We start from the raw sequence: 16,243 nt of genomic DNA, 5'->3' as shown, positions 1-16,243 counted from the left end.
GTCATAGTGGGATGCATGTGATGTCATAGTGGGCTGGTAGACTGTTCCATAGGTCTACCACCACCACTTGAACTGGTAGACTGTTCCATAGGTCTACCACCACCACTCGAACTGGTAGACTGTTCCATAGGTCTACCACCACCACTTGAACTGGTAGACTGTTCCATAGGTCTACCACCACCACTTGAACTGGTAGACTGTTCCATAGGTCTACCACCACCACTTGAACTGGTAGACTGTTCCATGAACTGGTAGACTGTTCCATAGGTCTACCACCACCACTTGAACTGGTAGACTGTTCCATAGGTCTACCACCACCACTTGAACTGGTAGACTGTTCCATAGGTCTACCACCACCACTTGAACTGGTAGACTGTTCCATAGATAGCGATAATAATAATAATAATAATAATAATAATAATATTGATAATAATAACAACAACGACAACAACAACAATAATAATAATAATAATAATAATAATAACAATAACATCAACGACAACAACAACAACAATAATAATAATAATAATAATAATAATAATAATAATAATAATAATAATAATAATAATAATAATGATAATAATACAAGCATTAATATAACCCACTAACTTTATTTCTTATTTATTGATCACAAAGCAGTAAAATAATAATAATAATAATAATAATTTTATTCCTTATACAGATTTAAGACAATTTTGATGCAGTATTAATAATAATATTCCACAGCATAATACTTTATTAATAGCGTACTGTAAATAATAATAATAATAATAATAATAATAATAATAATAATAATAATAATAATAATATAAACGGTCTGCATGAATTTTGATGTGTTCAAAGTAATGTGTTCCCTAACCTGTGTTCAAAGTAATGTGCTCCCTAACCTGTGATCAAAGTAATGTGTTCCCTAACCTGTGATCAAAGTAATGTGTTCCCTAACCTGTGATCAAAGTAATGTGTTCCCTAACCTGTGTTCAAAGTAATGTGTTCCCTAACCTGTGATCAAAGTAATGTGTTCCCTAACCTGTGATCAAAGTAATGTGTTCCCTAACCTGTGTTCAAAGTAATGTGTTCCCTAACCTGTCATAATGTTGACTTCAGGTATGACTTCAATTTTCGTCTATCACAGAAGGGTTATTGACAAATGGAATCCTTGAGACAAAGGCCATTGTTCAGTGTCGCATCAGCAGCTAAAGTGTTATATGTACTTGTTTTGCTCTACCAAGATACTATTACTGTTTGAACAATCCAAACGCATGAAGCTACTTATGTGAGTGCTTTGTTGTGCATAAGCAACGACAAGAAATAACATCTTTCGTGAAAAATACATATTTTGCCTACTTTGGGGTAACAATGGGTGATTTAGATAAACCATGGGGGGCCACATGTGTTGAAGGTTTAAGACTGTGGAAATATGGTAAGAAAAACGTTCTGCCATTTGGAGTCTCTATGGTATGACGGGAGCCTTAAAATCCTGTTGTTGACTGTTATTTTTGCCCTGTGAAGATAGAGGGATATAATGCTAAAAATAAACAAGGAATCATTTATCCCAACATTCCGTCTGACATGAGAACAGTGCCACATGGTCCTGAGGTTCCGGTCACCATTAACAGTGCCACATGGTCCTGAGGTTCCGGTCACCATTAACAGTGCCACATGGTCCTGAGGTTCCGGTCACCATTAACAGTGCCACATGGTCCTGAGGTTCCGGTCACCATTAACAGTACCACATGGTCCTGAGGTTCCACCATACACAGTGCCACATGGTCCTGAGGTTCCGGTCACCATTAACAGTGCCACATGGTCCTGAGGTTCCGGTCACCATTAACAGTGCCACATGGTCCTGAGGTTCCGGTCACCATTAACAGTGCCACATGGTCCTGAGAGGTTCCGGTCACCATTAACAGTGTGCCAGCCACATGGTCCTGAGGTCTACCATTAACAGTGCCAGCCACATGGTCCTGAGGTTCCGGTCACACAGTGCCACATGGTCCTGAGGTTCCGGTGCCACATGGTCCTGAGGTTCCACAACACACAGTGCCACATGGTCCTGAGGTTCCGGTCATTAACAGTGCCACATGGTCCTGAGGTTCCGGTCACCATTAACAGTGCCATGATGGTCCTGAGGTCCGGTCACCATTAACAGTGCCACATGGTCCTGAGGTTCCGGTCACCACACAGTGCCACATGGTCCTGAGGTTCCGGTCACCATTAACAGTGCCACATGGTCCTGAGGTTCCGGTCACCATTAACAGTGCCATATGGTCCTGAGGTTCCGGTCAACACAACAGTGCCACATGGTCCTGAGGTTCCGGTCACCATTAACAGTGCCACATGGTCCTGAGGTTCCGGTCACCATTAACAGTGCCACATGGTCCTGAGGTTCCGGTCACCATTAACAGTGCCACATGCTCCTGAGGTTCCGGTCACCATTAACAGTGCCACATGGTCCTGAGGTTCCGGTCACCAGATGTGTTGCAGTCCGTGACCGTGATTCATCGTCAGGTAACAGAAGTGATGTTTATCAACCTGAAGATATTAGTGATGTACCGGAGGTGTTTACCCACAGTGAACTTATCGATCTGGTTAGGGATTCGAATTAACCAAGGGAGTCTACTGGACTTTTAGGATCTAGGTTGAAATCAAAGAAGTTATTGACCAAAGGGACATATTATTCATGGTATAGGCAACGTGAACAAGAACTAGTTCTTTTTTTTTTCAGAGGAAGGCTCCTTGGTTTATTGTAATAATGTGTCTGCTTTAATTAACTATTTTGGCATTACCTATACAGCCACTGAACGGAGGTTGTTCATTGATTCTTCAAAAACAAGTCTCAAAGGAGTTTTACTTCATAATGGAAATGTATTTTCATCAATTCCTGTGGCTCACTCTGTTCATCTTCAGGAAACTTATGAACATTTGCAGATGCTTCGCGAGAAAGTTCATTATAAAGATCATGGTTAGTTGGTTTGTGGAGATTTCAAAGTCAATGTTTTGTCGCTTGGTCAACAGAGTGGATACACGAAAATGCCATGTTTTTTGTGTGAGTGGGACAGCAGAGCAAGACGTGAACATTGGGACAAAAAACACTGGCCACCTAGACAGGCTCTTGTGCCAGGTTCAAAAAATATTCTACATGAACCATTGATTAACCCTAAGAAAGTGCTGTTGCCTCCTCTGCATATTAAATTAGGGTTAATGAAACAATTTGTAAAAGCCCTAGATAAGGAAAGTGATTGTTTCAGGCACATATGCAGGGAATTTCCATCAATCACATATGAAAAAAATCAAAGCTGTCATTTTCGTGGGCCATCAAATACGAAAGTTAATGTTGGATCACCAATTTGAAGAGTCGTTGAACCAGTGTGAGAAAGAAGCATGGAATAGTTTCAAGAATGTTGTGTATAGTTTTTAGGTAATATAAAAGATCTAAACTATCAACACATTGTTAAAGGTACCGTATGTTGAATAACTTTAAAAACATAGTTTGCAATATGAGCATAGAGTGCAGTTCTTACATTCCCATCTTGAGTATTTTCCTGAAAATTTATGTAATTTAAGTGAAGAGCAAGGCGAAAGATTTCACCAGGACATTAAGGAAATGGAAAAGAGGTATCAAAGAAGGTGGAATGTGAACATGATGGCAGACTACTGCTGGATGCTGAAGAGAGATTGTGCCAGTGAAAAGATTGACAGAAAATCGAAAAAAGGAAAGTTTCACCCACCCTAGAAGCCTTATATTGTGTTCATTTATTTCTATATTCGCAGACAAATAGCCTTAATGGCAATAATCTTTAGGTTTAGTTAACGTTGAAGTCTACTGAATTGTCTTATTTGTATTATCATGTCATATCTGTACGTTGTATTGGTAATAAAGTGTGACGTGATAGGGCAAAACAAAGTATATTTTTTAAATCCTTGAGAAAAACAAATCAGAGTCACGTCACAGTTTTAAGACATCATTCAACTTTTCTTAAAATACAGACCGGTGTTTATAATCCTTACTCAGGAGAAAAACAAAAGAGAATCGCCTCAGATCATTACTTCAACAGTGGAGCACAAGGTGACACACAGCTTCTACGTTCCCCTGTGCCCATGAAGAGCTCCCAGCAGGATGAGTCTGGCAGCTTGAGCAGTATGGTCAGCGTCCTTAGAGTCACCAAGCTGGGGATTAACCTCAACCAGGTCAATGGCAGTAAGATGGCCAGTCTCCCTCACTGCCTCTGTGATTAGTAGCCCTTCTCGTAGGTTGAGTCCCCCTCGTACTGTGGGTGATGGTAGTTATTGCAGGGATTGTAGAGGGAGGGTGGGTAGTTATTGTAGATAGGGGGAGGGAGGGAGGGATAGTATTGTAAATATTGTAAACAGAGAGGGGGGGGGGAGTAAAGTATCAACAATACCCCCCCTCCCCCTCTCGTCCCATCAAAACAACAGCAAACATTTATCTCTTACCTGGCGTCCCTGTACTCGGAGCCTCGTAGGGGTCCAGGGAGTCGATATCAAAGGAGAGGTGAAGGGGCCTGGTAGCTGAGGGCTTGAGGTGCTCCAGACAGCGTTTGATGACTGTACACAGACCTAACTTATCCACGTCACTCATTCCGAAGGCTAGGATGTTCAGCTTGTCCAGGAACTGTCTGTAGAAGGCGCAGGAGGAAGAGAAGGAGGGGTTAGTAAAATAAATGGAAAGAAGGAGGAGGAGCCGAGGAGGAAAAGGAAGACAAGAAGAAGAGGAGGATCCCAACAAATAAGAAGTTACTTTAATTGTGAAACTTGTATGCAATTCCTGAAATGTTGACTTAAAATGTTGCAATTATGGCGTGCAATTTAACATTCCAAAGATCAACGTTGCAACTCTAGCTCCTGTAGATTAACATTGCAACATTAGCTAAGGGTTACAAGTCAACTATTGTTGCAACAGTGAGTCAATGTTGCAACAATGCTTAGTGTATGTAAGAACATTAACAGACTTACTGTTCGGCATTGTCAACGTCACGAAGTCCAATGTAAGCGATATGGTTAGCTGACATACTGTTGGTAGAGAGAAGTGGTCGAAATATATCAGAAAAATTACAAATACTCGAATGTGGAGAGCCTGGGGTAGGTCAAGAATGTGGTGAGCCTGGGGTAGGTCAAGAATGTGGTGGGGACGAGAGCCTGGGGTAGGTCAAGAATGTGGTGGGGACGAGAGCCTGGGGTAGGTCAAGAATGTGGTGGGGACGAGAGCCTGGGGTAGGTCAAGAATGTGGTGAGCCTGGGGTAGGTCAAGAATGTGGTGAGCCTGGGGTAGGTCAAGAATGGTGGGGACGAGAGCCTGGGGTAGGTCAAGAATGTGGTGGGGACGAGAGCCTGGGGTAGGTCAAGAATGTGGTGGGGACGAGAGCCTGGGGTAGGTCAAGAATGTGGTGGGGACGAGAGCCTGAGGTAGGTCAAGAATGTGGTGGGGACGAGAGCCTGGGGTAGGTCAAGAATGTGGACTGGGGAGTCAGGAGTAGGTCAAGAATGTGGAGGAGATAGTGGAGACAGTTTATTATTATTATTATTACTATTATTGTTAAACCAAAATTTACACTTACTTAATACACTACTAAAGAATAATTACCAGAAAGTAAATAAAAATATTATTTAAATGGTAAATTACTCACCAAGGTTTAGGCCAGTTGTCAGGTAGGCGGTTGACTTGGTCGGCCAGTTCCCTCAGCAAGTAAGACACAGGCATCCCGTGCATGTTACCTGAAGTAGATGTTGATCCGGTGTTAATGTCTGCATGAGCGTCTACCCATAACACCACCACCTGGAAGAAATCATTTAATTTTGTTACTTACAGTAGCTAGTTTGTTGTGCATCTTATACTCCTCCTGTGAGCGGTAGAGCAAAAGGATTACAGAGTAGTGTTCATAAAGTGTCGTAATAATTAACCCCCGTTGTCAGGATATTATGGCACTGAATGTTACACAGTATTTCAAATATATTCTTTGTTTAGTTCTATACATAAAGGGTAACTTGTTCACAGTACAGGCGCGTGAGGCAGTATGTCTGGCCTCACACTTTGTTATTCACATTTGCGTGAGAAGTGTTCAAGCACATTGTGTATTTGGTTCTGTACATGAGAACTGATATAGTTACTAAGTGTAAAAAAGTGGATACAATCTTAATATGTCGGCCATCTTGTCATTAGAGATGAAGTGTTGTGCCATTTCACCCACAGTGTGCTTGGACCTGTCCCTAACTAGGACAGACTGATGCCTTTCGTCCCATATCACTAACCAGCTGCCTGTGTAAACCTTTGAGAGGACGGTCCTCGGCAGACTCTTATATAGAGAACACATGTCTCCTAACATAAATGGCTTCACTCAGGGTAAAGGAGTACGTAACCACATTCCTAACTGTGCAGGGGATGAAAGGCACAGATACACCACATTTCTTGACCTAAAAGCTGCATTTGATATTGCTAATAGACAACTGATATTGTACGAACTAGCCAAAATGGATATCGCAGGTAGGCTGTTACACTGGATAAGTGGTTACCTCACTAACAGAAGGGCTGCTGCACTGTTTCAGGGTTACAAAAGTGAAGTTAAAGATATACAACTGGGCACCCCTCAAGGTGGAGTACTGAGTCCCACTTTGTTCAGTGTTCTTATGAACCAATTATTAAATTCAATACCAGACAGCCCCAGCAATATTACTGTTAGCTATGCTGATGATATTCTTATACTGTACATACTAAAACTCATCGTGAGATGAAAACAAGAATAATGTGTTGTCTAATGGAAGACCCTGCTGCCATATGTGACCAAGTCCCAGGTTGATGGTCTCAATTGTTTCTCTGACAACACAACACAACATAACACAGTACAACACAACACAACACAGCACAACACAGCACAATACAACACAACACAGTACAACACAACACAACACAACACAGCACAACACAACACAACACAACACAGTACAATACAACACAACACAGTACAACACAACACAACACAACACAACACACCATATATTGTTTCCCACTATTGATCTTTTGATGGTCCTTTTATTATTATTTATTTTGTTAATTATTATTATTATTAATATTTAATTATAATTGTTTTTTATTATTATCATCATTGTCATTATTATTATTTTATTACATTTTCGTCCTCCAGGCCTTGGTGTGGGTCATTAAGAAATAACCTGTGCTCTGGTGCCCATAAAAAACCTTGAAGCACGTATACATACACACAGCCTGTGAGAACCTGTCTAAGGTGTTCAACACACAAGCTGGTAACACCAAACACGGCCCCGCCAAGGTCAAGATAGGTAACAACATTATTGACTATGTTCCTTCTTTTAAATATCTTGGTGTCTCCGTCCCTTACCTGCCATGCAACAGCTAACTCACCATGTACTTTAACTTTTATCCTCTTCACCACTGATCAGCTCGCTAGCCGCTTGGGTGATCGGTCACGTCTCTGTTACACACTGTTGGTAAGTACTGGGCATGTACTGGCTCTCTGTTACACACTGTTGGCAAGTAATGGCTCTCTGTTACACACTGTTGGCAAGTACTGGCTCTCTGTTACACACTGTTGGCATGTACTGGCTCTCTGTTACACACTGTTGGCATGTACTGGCTCTCTGTTACACACTGTTGGCATGTACTGGCTCTGTTACACTGTTGGTAAGTACTGGGCATGTACTGGCTCTCTGTTACACTGTTGGCAAGTACTGGGCATGTACTGGCTCTCTGTTACACACTGTTGGCATGTACTGGCTCTCTGCTACACACTGTTGACAAGTACTGGGAATGTACTGGCTCCTGAATGTACCTGAACCTGCTCCAGTGTTGGTCAAGTCTGGTCTTGAAACAGCTCACACTCGGGGCCGTCACAACACTCTCTGGCAGGTTGTTCCAACAGTTCACAACTCTCACTCCGAAAAAGTTTGCCCTCACAGTTTTCTGGACTTGTGGCTTCTTCAACCTTGAGCCGTGACCCCTTGTGGGGCGAGCGTCCGCCAGCTCCAGGTATGGACACTCGACTGAGTAGTGCCCCTTAAGATGTTTATACACTTCAACTAGGTCCCCCCTTGCCCGTCTATAGTATAAGCTAAGCAGTTGTAGGCACTCTAATCTCTCAGGGTAACTGAGGTGCCGTAGTTCAGGCACCAGTCTGGTGGCCCTCCTTTGAACATTTTCAATCAACTGACAGTCCCTAGCATATCTCGGGGACCAGACTGGGTGACAGTACTCCAGAAGGGAAAGCACTTCACTCTTGAAGTGGTGTAACCTCTTACAAGTGTAGCGGGGTACAGCCCACATTATGGTGCTAATACAGTATTATAATTGTTAAAACAATGTACCTAAGCTATATAATGATCTCTGATAGATTACCACGCACCTGTAAGAACCGTTACAGTTCTGTGTCCATCACTACGATTTAAATTACAATAATAAAAGGTTTCTCTGTACATAAACACATACTGTACCTGGTGGTCGGTATTAGCTTGAGCAACACCAGTAATAGTCCCAATAGCCGTAGAGTGATCCCCTCCCAGAGTGACACACACCCTCCCATCCTTCACTACCCGGGTGACGGAGGAGGCGAGGCGTTGGCTATACTCCAGCACCTGCTTGTGGCAGTGCTCACCGCTGGGGCCTTCTTCCTCACACTCGTTCTTGTCCTGCTGCATCTCGACGTTACCATAATCCTCCACCTGAAGTCCTGTAGAAGGAGATGAAGGTTAGGTTAGGTTATCCTTGTATCCTACTAACGATTTTGCGTGTTTGTATAGTAAAAAGTAATTACTATTGACCTCAGAATATATCCGAGTACACATGGCTTCAAAATGCCCATAATTTTGGTCAGACCCCCCTTTTAATATTCCTGGATCCGCCCCTGTACTGTTTAAGTATATACACCTATACTATTGTTTATATATACACCTGTACTACTGTTTACATATATACATTGTTTATATACCTGCATTATGTTTATTCTACTGTATATGTATTGTGTAGCTACAAACTGAATCACTGTAACCTAGTATAATGATCTACCTGTCTGTCTGTCTGAGTTATTCTAAGATTTACGCGACCTTGAAACACCTCACATTCATGCGGCTGGCAGCACGGGCCGTGACAGTCATGGAAAATACATTTTACCCGATAACACAGATAAAATTGCAATATCACTTTAATTTACCCAGATTCTTTAGTTCCTTGATGAAGCCTGTATTCTTGATGGCCTGTGGTCCATTCTCTACACCTGTATGCCTCTTAACCTGAAAAAAATCGAGGGAAATTTACAATATTTGTCGTCGTGGGGGAACAGCTGGAATGGAATGTTGGAATAATCAAATCATTTCTTAATTAATTTTGTCTTAGTGAATTTATACTTTTTTTAATAACTATTATCTATTACGTGTTTTCATATTTATATACTGTACAATACTCCAAGCTGGGATATATAAGGTAAATTGACGGAGCTTAGTAACATATCAGCAAAACATAAGATGACCTTCAGTTAGTTCAGTAGACAAGTTTCAGTTCTGGCCAAGTCGTGTTGGACAAGTCTGGGTCTTAGTTTATGGTTAGGGAAGGTACGGTGCAGGTATTGTGTGTAGTTTGTTTTTAGTTCATGGTTAGGAAAGGGACAGTCGATGCATTGCTATAAAGCCACAGTGATATGGTTATGTTAAGTTAAATAATCTCCTTGGGACTAATAACACATAAATTAACCTAACCTAACTTTCCATGATTAATCTAAGTTACGGTGTTGCGTTGAAGGCATTTTGAAACCTGACACACACACACACACACACACACACAAGTGATAATCCTTCTAAATAAAATACCCGATTAAATAAATATTAAAATCATATAATTTTTACCTACAGTACATGACCTTCAAGTACAGTGTCAGATAGTGCCAACCTTACGTAATGCTTTGATTCGGGAAATTCGAATTCAATTTATAAAACAAAAAACGGAAACGACTTAACCAAAAATAACTTGTCCACTTGAGTAATCTGGGGAGCGTGTTTCCTGTGGGGTAAACAACCTTACTTAAGCGGTAGACATGTGACCTAATAATAAAAATAATAATAAATACTACTATAACTACTACTGCTACAACAACGTGGCCTCCAGCCTCCCCCAATAGCCACACCTTCGTCGTCATTTTATTACCTTAGAATTAACTATCCTAATACATAAGTAGCTACCTTGGCTGTGTTGAGTTAGTTGAGCCGCAGATCTATGTGACTGTTGCCTCAAAGTCGATATCTGCAACTGCTGTCGGTTTTGGGGCCGATGCTCTCGTTCCCCTGAGGTAAAGCAATGCAGACCTAAGGAGAGAGAAGGACAGTCGACATCTCATCCAGGCTGTAACATAACTTCTGGGCTGCTGCTTCTGTTCAGAGATCACCTCCACGAATCTGGCGTAGAAACATCTTGCACTTGGTCCCATCCCACCAGAGGTTATGAACACCAGTGGAGTGAAGCTGCCTTGATCAACGTTCTGGATTCTCTCCCCATATGCCCTTATCTTGTCGTTCTCGTTCCTCCTGTGTGCAGCATGTCCCCGCGTCCAGAATCCTCGAGCGCTGACGTCCACACGGGCTTCGTTGGATGTATTTGAAGTCCTGTGACGGAGGTTCTCACCGTCCAATGGAAGGAGGGGCGGCTCCACCATGACGTCGTGGCAGATTTCCCTCAGTAGATTTGCTGTTAGATCCCTTACTTCGTCCTGTATATACTGTTAATGAATATGATGTATTTCTTTGTGTAAGAACCTCTGTTCTGCGTGGCAGTGAGAAGTGATACCACCCTCAGTGTCAAGACCTGACTGAATTACTCAGAATAGGCAAACTGTACTCCAAGCTTTGTCAATAAAATTGTTAACTAAATTACTTCGTCATGCTTCATACATACGAAGCCCCCTTTCCTGCACACCATGGCGTAGTCGATGCCATAAAGATAAGTCACACACGCCTTGGGAGGGCAAACCTTACATTAGAGCAATGGCATCTGTGAATTATTGTTTATTAAGGATGAAGCCTTTTGCCCTTATCGGTAACCAGTTCGAGGCGCCCACCTCCTGCGCTATAGATACTTTCTTTTTCAAGTTCTCTGACACTTTCAGCAACAGTTGTTGCACTATCACTTTGGGTGTGCTGCCGCTCTGTCGTAATGGACCGTCGAATCTTGTTTATTTCGTTGGTATCCACCTGACTTAATGCATTCGGAGCCATTATGTGCTACTACTATTACTACAACTACTGCTATTACTACCACTACCACAACAACAAATACTAATAATAATAAGGAAACAGACAATAAACATGAATCATAAGGTGAATTTGTTTACCTGTCCTTTATTGAATGGTGCACCAATAACGCCAATATGTAACTTGTTGGTAATGGCGGTGGGAGTCACAGCACACAGCCTAGAAGACCTGTAACACAACACACGCAACATGGTGTTAAACTGTGAAGGGATACAGAAAATATAATGAAACAAAACTTGACTGGCTAACCTTTACTGCACCGCCTCCAGCTCTTTTCAGTTACTAATAGAGAAAATAAATCTTTTTTTTTATATAATTAGAAATAAATTAATTTGAAAATTTACTTCTAATTGACATATAATGATTACCCATCATTAGAGAATAATTAATATACAGTAAATTATGGTTTAAATTAGATATAATGTTCATAAGATGTTATTCCTTGTGGTATCTGGTCTCGTTTTCTCTCGACCAATCGCCAGTCGGTGTTTTTGTGGGCTGGTCACTGTGTCAGCTGATTTCGTGCTCAGAATGCAAGAAAAGCAAAGTATAAATTTAGTTCACCACAACAGAATCTTACCTTCACTTATTTTAATTTACTGGATTATCTTAGTTTATCTTACCATTAATTAACGCTAACCTAACCAATAGCCTAGCAATGAATTTAACCTAATCTAACTCGTCGCCAGGTAGATTTAAGTGAAATAAGCTGGGGCGGGCTAATCTTCAGGTGGGCATTTTACTTTTTTGTATTAACTTAACGTACAATACCTGGATATAAACGCATATTGTCAAGAAATTAATAGGAAAGTACAGGTGTGTTTTGCTCTGTTTTGTACACCTGGGTTTTGGTGAACACATCTGGGCCCTCACACACACACACACACACTTATCCCGGGTGATGTAGTGTAGTGTATTGTATGTCAGTCAGATTATTTGTATCCGCTTCGCCACTAATCGGTCTGGTAGCCACTTGGGCGGTCGATTAAGTCTCTTACACACTGTTGGTAAGTACTGGGCATGTACTGGCTCTCTGTTACACTGTTGGTAAGTACTGGGCATGTACTGGCTCTCTGTTACACTGTTGGTAAGTACTGGGCATGTACTGGCTCTCTGTTACACTGTTGGTAAGTACTGGGCATGTACTGGCTCTGTTACACTGTTGGTAAGTACTGGGCATGTACTGGCTCTCTGTTACACTGTTGGTAAGTACTGGGCATGTACTGGCTCTCTGTTACACTGTTGGTAAGTACTGGGCATGTACTGGCTCTCTGTTACACTGTTGGCAAGTACTGGGCATGTACTGGCTCTCTGTTACACACTGTTGACAAGTACTGGGCATGTACTGGCTCCTGAATGTACCTGAACCTGCTCCAGTGTTGGTCAAGTCTGGTCTTGAAACAGCTCACACTCGGTGCCATCACAACACTCTCTGGCAGGTTGTTCCAACAGTTCACAACTCTCACTCCGCAAAAGTTTGCCCTCACAGTTTTCTGGACTTGTGACTTCTTCAATCTTGAGCTGTGACCCCTTGTGGGGCGAGCGTCCGCCAGCTCCAGGTATGGACACTCGACTGAGTAGTGCCCCTTGAGATGTTTATACACATCAACTAGGTCCCCCCTTGCCCCTCTGTAGTATAAGCTGGGCAGTTGCAGGTACTCTAATCTCTCAGGGTAGTTGAGGTGCCGAATTGCAGGCACCAGTCTGGTGGCCCTCCTTTGAATATTTTCAACCAACTGACAGTCCCTAGCATATCTCGGGGACCAGGCGGGGTGACAGTACAGTTCTTGAGGCGGGGTGAGTACAGTACAGGGCGGGGCAGCACCGTTGGGACACACTATAGTAAGTTTTATTGGGGGTAATTTTAGTATCTCTGTTATAAACAATCAGCTGATACTGTACGACTTACCTGAGAAAATTCTGAAATGTCATGTTTGTTTAGTCGTTGGGGGCCTATTAGAGGGTCGTCCAGGTAGTTCTTCCAGGGATAGTTCTCTGAAATTAGGGACAAGTCAAATGACACCGTGTATACTGGGGGCGACCACTCTAGTAATACTCTCAATCACATATTTTAGGTCGTCACAGAGTCGTACGATCGTTAATTCTTCGTAAGTGAAGGTACAAACCCTATACCGCCATTTTGTCTCCTATTTGATACTGTGTGAAGGTCGAGTCTTTGGTCACCCTTTCGGCCATTTTGTCGTGAGGCAGTGATGACGTCATAAATATCCAGGTATTGTAGCTGGAAAATTATTTCACCTGATTACACCCCAGCTTATTTCACCTGATTACACCCCAGCTTATTTCACCTGATTACATTCCAGCTTATTTCACCTGATTACACCCCAGCTTATTTCACCTGATTACATTCCAGCTTATTTCACCTGACGACTATATAATCTCTTTATTTCACCTACTTAGATACCCTAGTTTATTTCACCTGATAATTGGACACTCCAAACATTACCTAGGGGTTAGGTTAACACCAGGAGAAATAAACTAGGGTGTCTAATCTTCAGTTGTTTATAGATTAGTTCTTTTCTAGTCTAAAAGTAGCTATATGTATGTGTGTGTGTGTGTGTGTGTGTGTGTGTGTGTGTGTGTGTGTGTGTGTGTGTGTGTGTGTGTGTAAGACAAAGAGTGCGGGGAGATATGATAGAAGTATTTAAGTGGGTGAAAGGAATCAATAAAGGGGATATAGATAAAGTTCTTATAATATCCGAGCAGGATAGGACTCGGAGCAACGGATTCAAGTTGGATAAGTTTAGGTTTAGGAGGGAGATAGGAAGGAACTGGTTCACAAATAGGGTGGTGGACGAGTGGAACAAGCTCAGCAACTTTGTAGTAAGTGCTGGAAAGTTTTAACAGGAGGCTGGATAGATTCATGGATGATAGAGAGTGGTAGTAACTCTCGACAGGAGCTGCCATGCACAGGCCAACCGGCCTCTTGCAGACTCCTTATTTTCTTATGTTCTTATATCAGTGTTGTAATGTAGACATAATAATGCCACCACAATCATTATATATTCTACTACTACTACTACCACCACTACACTCTACCACCACCACCAACCACTACATTATTATTCTATCACCATTACTACACAGCGAGTAATGGTTAATTAGTTACTGCATATATATATATATATATATATATATATATATATATATATATATATATATATATATATATATATATATATATATATATATATATATATATATATATATATATATATATATAAAACACTATGGCTGGTGGTTCTACAGAATATTAATCGAGAATTTCATTTAGCCAAACAAACATTAACTCACAACCAAACGAATAATACAAATCTTCTTTTCACCAACTGTTTGACGCAAAAGACTCGACTCCTCTCTCCACCGATGTCTCTCACTAACTGACTGATGTTTCAACTTCACTGCTACAGGTATTATTATTACAGCTTTTATATACATGATGTCATATTATTCCTGGATGGTAAATAGATAAGTGTTGTGCGTGTCAAGTGTTGGTGATGTCAGGTAGATAATGTTAATATGTTGACCCAGTTTATTATGACACGATGAAATCTGGGTGGTGTGGTGTAACATAAGAATGGTGGAAACTGCAGCGGGCCTATTGACTCATACTGGGCAGTCCCGTTTATACCCAACCCCTATTGCTCATATATCCATCCAGCCTCTGTTTGAAGCTATCCAGCGTATTAGAGTTAATGATGATGTTTGGTAACTTGTTCCACTCATCCACTACTCTGTTTCCAAACTAGTGTTTACCTATTTCGCGCCTAAATCTAAATTTGTCTAATTTAAAACCAATGTTACGAGTTCGCTCCTGGTTGGATAGTTTGAGTACCTTTGTTTAGCCCTGACTTCCATTTATACACCTCTATCAGGTCGCCCCTCACTCTACGTCTCTCAAGGGAGTGCAAATTAAGATGCTTTAACCTGTCTCTATACCCAAGGTTCCCAATGCCCGGGATTAGTCTTGTCATCCTCCTCTGAATTCTTTCCAAGGATTCTATATCCATTCTGTAGTACGGTGACCAGAACTGAACTGCGTAATCCAGGTGTGGTCTCACAAGAGCAAGATACAGTTTTAGGATGACCTCGCTAGTCTTGTAACTAACACTGACCTGGTAATACACGAGGTCTAACAAGCACAAGATATAGTTTTAGGATAACCTCGTTAGTCTTGTAACTAACACTGACCTGGTAATACACATGAGGTCTCACAAGAGCAAGATACAGTTTTAGGATGACCTCGCTAGTCTTGTAACTAACACTCCTTTGTGTATGAACCCAAGTACTTTATTAGCCTTGTTACGAGCAAAAACACATTGTTTACTTGGCTTAAGGTTCCTACTTATCATTACTCCTAAATCTTTCTCGCAGTCGGATTTCTCTATGGCATCTTTGTTCATCTGGTATCTGGTTTCCCTGTTTACATCTCCCATACCGAGCACTTTACATTTGTCCACATTGAATTTCATCTGTCATTTTTCAGACCATTCGAAAAATTTGTTTAATCTTCCTGTAGTTTTGCGGAGTCTCGTCAGGTCTAATAACACGTCCTATTTTAGTGTCATCAGCAAATTTACTTATGTTGCTGTCTATGCCGATATCTATGTAGTGTATGTATATATAATAAATAATAATGGTCCAAGCTAATGTTTGTCTGTGTGTGCACCAGTAAAATAGTCAGAGTATTTAAATTTCAGATATAAACTATTACAAAAAGTAGTTAGGACTTACATAGCCATTGGTGTTATTAGGAGCTGAGATAGTTCACGTGAGGTCAAGATAATGGGCGTGAGCTTGACCTGAAGCTGGGGTAGGTTAGGTGGAGAAGATTTAGGTAGAGACGATACAAGAGAGAGAGAGAGAGAGAGAGAGCTGGAGGGAGAGATTCAATGGTGTCTTCTGATGGACCCCAAAAGCCACCTTACTTAATTAACGATAA

General features: G+C 41.5%; 1 protein-coding gene across 3 annotated transcripts; it reads right to left on the bottom strand.

Moving 5' to 3' along the window:
- Positions 1-2,270: 2,270 nt before the first annotated feature.
- On the bottom strand, positions 2,271-16,159 carry LOC121865738 (arginase, hepatic-like). 3 transcript variants are annotated; one of them, XM_042365272.1, is made up of 9 exons: positions 16,036-16,159; positions 13,190-13,275; positions 11,361-11,448; positions 9,195-9,273; positions 8,479-8,714; positions 5,646-5,794; positions 4,975-5,031; positions 4,456-4,637; positions 2,271-4,268 (listed from the first exon to the last, which is right to left on the bottom strand). In XM_042365272.1, exons 2-9 carry the CDS (start codon positions 13,210-13,212, stop codon positions 4,081-4,083), a joined length of 1,002 nt encoding a protein of 333 aa, XP_042221206.1. In that variant the 5' UTR covers positions 13,213-13,275; positions 16,036-16,159; the 3' UTR covers positions 2,271-4,080. The 3 variants fall into 3 exon arrangements, with proteins under 3 accessions (XP_042221206.1, XP_042221207.1, XP_042221208.1); XM_042365273.1 differs by lacking the exon at positions 16,036-16,159 and adding an exon at positions 14,596-14,682; XM_042365274.1 differs by lacking the exon at positions 16,036-16,159 and adding an exon at positions 14,628-14,645.
- Positions 16,160-16,243: the final 84 nt, after the last annotated feature.

The sequence above is a fragment of the Homarus americanus genome, unplaced genomic scaffold (assembly GCF_018991925.1).
Source record: "Homarus americanus isolate GMGI-L3 unplaced genomic scaffold, GMGI_Hamer_2.0 scaffold57010, whole genome shotgun sequence".
In the NCBI taxonomy this organism is placed as follows: Eukaryota; Metazoa; Arthropoda; class Malacostraca; order Decapoda; family Nephropidae; genus Homarus; species Homarus americanus.
The sequence above is the reverse complement of the archived record's forward strand: the minus strand, read 5'-3'. Positions and strand labels throughout refer to the sequence as shown.